This window comes from Periophthalmus magnuspinnatus, chromosome 15, assembly GCF_009829125.3.
Source record: "Periophthalmus magnuspinnatus isolate fPerMag1 chromosome 15, fPerMag1.2.pri, whole genome shotgun sequence".
Classification (NCBI taxonomy): Eukaryota; Metazoa; Chordata; class Actinopteri; order Gobiiformes; family Gobiidae; genus Periophthalmus; species Periophthalmus magnuspinnatus.
In genome coordinates, this window is record NC_047140.1 from 21,336,065 (window position 1) to 21,339,117 (window position 3,053).

Consider the following 3,053-nt stretch of genomic DNA (forward strand, 5'->3'; position numbering starts at 1 on the left):
ACAATTAATAGAAGAATGAAATATTTTTATCTTATACACAATACTTTATCAAAGATTTACATATAAAAACACACTTTGATCTCATATGATTATCTCTTCATTGGCTCTCATTGACTTGAAGCCTCTGACTACTAAGGAACATCCAGCAACAAAGGTTCACACCACAGCACACCCTAAAGATTGTAGGTTCAAATGCAACACATAGAATTCAAAAATATATACTCTCTAGTCTTGCAGTTGTTACTCTTTTGATTCATTTATACAGTTTACAAAAAATATGTAATGTTTGCAAATGGGTTGTTTTCACATTCTAAAATCTGATGATGTTGTTATACAGTTCTTTCAAAAACGGCCCTGGTTCTTTGAAAGCTCGATGCCTTTCCACGAATAGATTTAACGAACCTTGGGACTGGCAGGGTATCACCAATCAGAAAGTTAATACATGTATTCTTTGCAATAAGGGTGTGAAGAACAAGTTCGTCAATCGTAGAAGATTGGATTTTCCTTTGAAAAATGGGAGCTAACCTTAGACTGTATAAAGAAGTGGACTGAGGGAGTGTGACGTCACCCATCGAGTTCAGCTCCAGTCAAGTAGCTCATCGAGGCTAACGGTTATAGGTGTGAATTTGGAGCAGAGCGTGTGTATCATAGCAACCAAAAGAGCCAATCTGGAGCGAGGCTGTTGAAGGTAATGCCCCTTCCTGCCGGCACCACTGGTTTAACGGGAGCAGGTGCTTAGGTACGCTGTCAGTCAAACCTGTTGCTAAAGTTAGTAGGAGCGACCTCGCCTGATTCATCTGTTATTAATGTTGATATTTTGCGTTACGGACACAATAGCGAAATAAAAATACCAGGATTACGTAGAACGGGTCAATACAGACATTTTAAGCCCAAAACAACAACCCTGACAGGAGCAGTTGCAGAGAGAGGCGACAGTTTTCTAATGTAAAGTGAATTGGAGCCAGAGTCGATGGAGCCGGAAGCACGTCCATAATCACTTCCTATTTGGAACGTGGCGGCAGGCAGGTTAACAGTTTATGGATCTAACCCCATGTTTTCCCAGTCAGGGATAGAAAAGTACATAGTTGAAAATTAGTTATCAATTTTCTGACTTTAAGAATGAAATTTTGGATAATTTCGCATAAAAGATGATTGAAACTAGAAATACCTCTTTACAAGCAGCTGTTTTACTACCTCCTCATTACAGATTCAAAAGAGATTGGGGAACCACTGAATTTAGTTATTAAGAATCCCCTTTTTTCACATTTTGGATTACAACATCAGCACATCCTAGAACATGAACCCAACCAACAGAATGCCATGACATCAGATGAAAACATGAGAAATACTTGGAGAGGTGACATACTAATGCTGTATTTTGCATCCAGAGTCTGACTTCTGCAGCAGTGTCCAGTGTGCCATGTCCCCTTCTCTGGATCGCTGCTGCTGTTTCGTCCGGTCCATTACTCCCTGGCAGGGCCCAGCTGTCATGTGTGCTCGCACGTGGTCACTTCGGGGAGGGGGGTCTGCTCCTGCATGACCACTTGAGGGGGGGTGGGAGCCGGGCGGGCTTGGTGCGACACTGAGTTCTTCTGCAGTTCGACCCCAAATGCCGGAGGCGCATTTTGTAACTGTCTCCTGTACTGAACAAAACTGCATGTCTTTATTATAATTGCTAAGATGTTTTTGCCAATCAAGATCCCAGATACCCTGTTGTCCCGATACAAGATCATATTCCCTCCACGGATAAATAAGGTAATGATGTTAATGGTGACCAAGCTCAAAATGGGGTACAAGAGCATCTTATGTGGGACAATGTTGATACCCTGCATGCTAATTTCACTCAGAGAAACACATGGCAGCACCAATAGCAATATGTAGCAATAGAAAAACATCAGTCCTTCAGCCCAAAGAGGTAGCCCCTTCTTTTGAGGCTCCCATAGATTCGCTTGGATGTCCAGAATGTCCAACAGGTCCACCACCACCCAAAAGAGTCTATTACGAATTTCCTCGCGTTTTTTAAAAGCGCGAACGTACTCCATGTGGTCAATGGCGACAAGTACCACAAACAAAACTGGTATGCATATCGACAGCAGTAACGTCAACGCTTTCCTCGCCAGCGCGTCCAAGCTCTTCCGGTCCGCTTTGTAGTTTTGGTACACAAAGTAGACTTTAATCTCCAGAACAAATATGTACAGGAACCAAAGTATCATAGCGTAGCCTCGTTTGGCCGTCCTGACTTCGGCGCCCACCCAAACCGCCACGTATCGTAAAACAATCAGAAAACAGATATCGCCGACCATGACCATTATACATATTCCGATTTTGCGAGGTCCGTGGTTCTGTTCGACCAGGTAGGCGTCTATGAGTGCCATGCTGCTCATGATGAGGATGGTGGACAGGCACACGTGGGGCTTGTTGGTGGGGGGCGGGGGGACCATCCTGGAGGAGCGGGACGGGGGGCCTTGTGGGGGATGCTGTTGGTGGTGGTGGAGGGGAGGAGGAGACGTGAGAGAGGGGAGAGGGGACGAGTGCAGTGGGGGCTCCAGTTCAAATCAGATAGTGGCGCTCGCTCTGCTACTGCTGCTGCTGCTGCTAAACTCCAGTGTTCCCCTCCATTGCCTTTGCCTTGGCTACCAGCCTGAATGTATTAACCGGATTCATCACTTTATGGATCAATTTCCGCTTGGACCACCTGCCGAACGGACAGTCATTTAGAACATTGTCATCTGTTTAAAAAAAAATCTCAAATCTTTATTTCAATCTCTCCTTACAACATATTGGTATATCATTGGCTCATTCGCACTGGTTCAAAGATGACATAGTACTCACTTGTGTCCCTTTTTACACTTTATCCTAATGACTAGCAGCGAGCAATCATCCATGAGACTGCGCCGGGCGATCACAAAGCCCATCTGTAATCCACACAAGAGGAGGCTCCAGCTCTGCTCTTCTGATGCATGTAAATCCACTGCATTTCCAAACACTTTTCTCTCTTTTGTTCAAACTAGATCCCAAAATATTGCCATTGTCATAATCCACTTAGGTTTTCT

The 3,053-nt window shown here is 44.4% G+C and overlaps 1 protein-coding gene across 1 annotated transcript; it reads right to left on the minus strand.

Moving 5' to 3' along the window:
* Positions 1 to 1,487: 1,487 nt before the first annotated feature.
* Positions 1,488 to 2,550, minus strand: LOC117382614 (transmembrane protein 121). Its single transcript, XM_033979822.2, has one exon. The coding sequence runs from the start codon at positions 2,439 to 2,441 to the stop codon at positions 1,488 to 1,490; it is 954 nt and encodes a 317-aa protein (XP_033835713.1). The 5' UTR covers positions 2,442 to 2,550.
* Between the last annotated feature and the right edge of the window lie 503 nt (positions 2,551 to 3,053).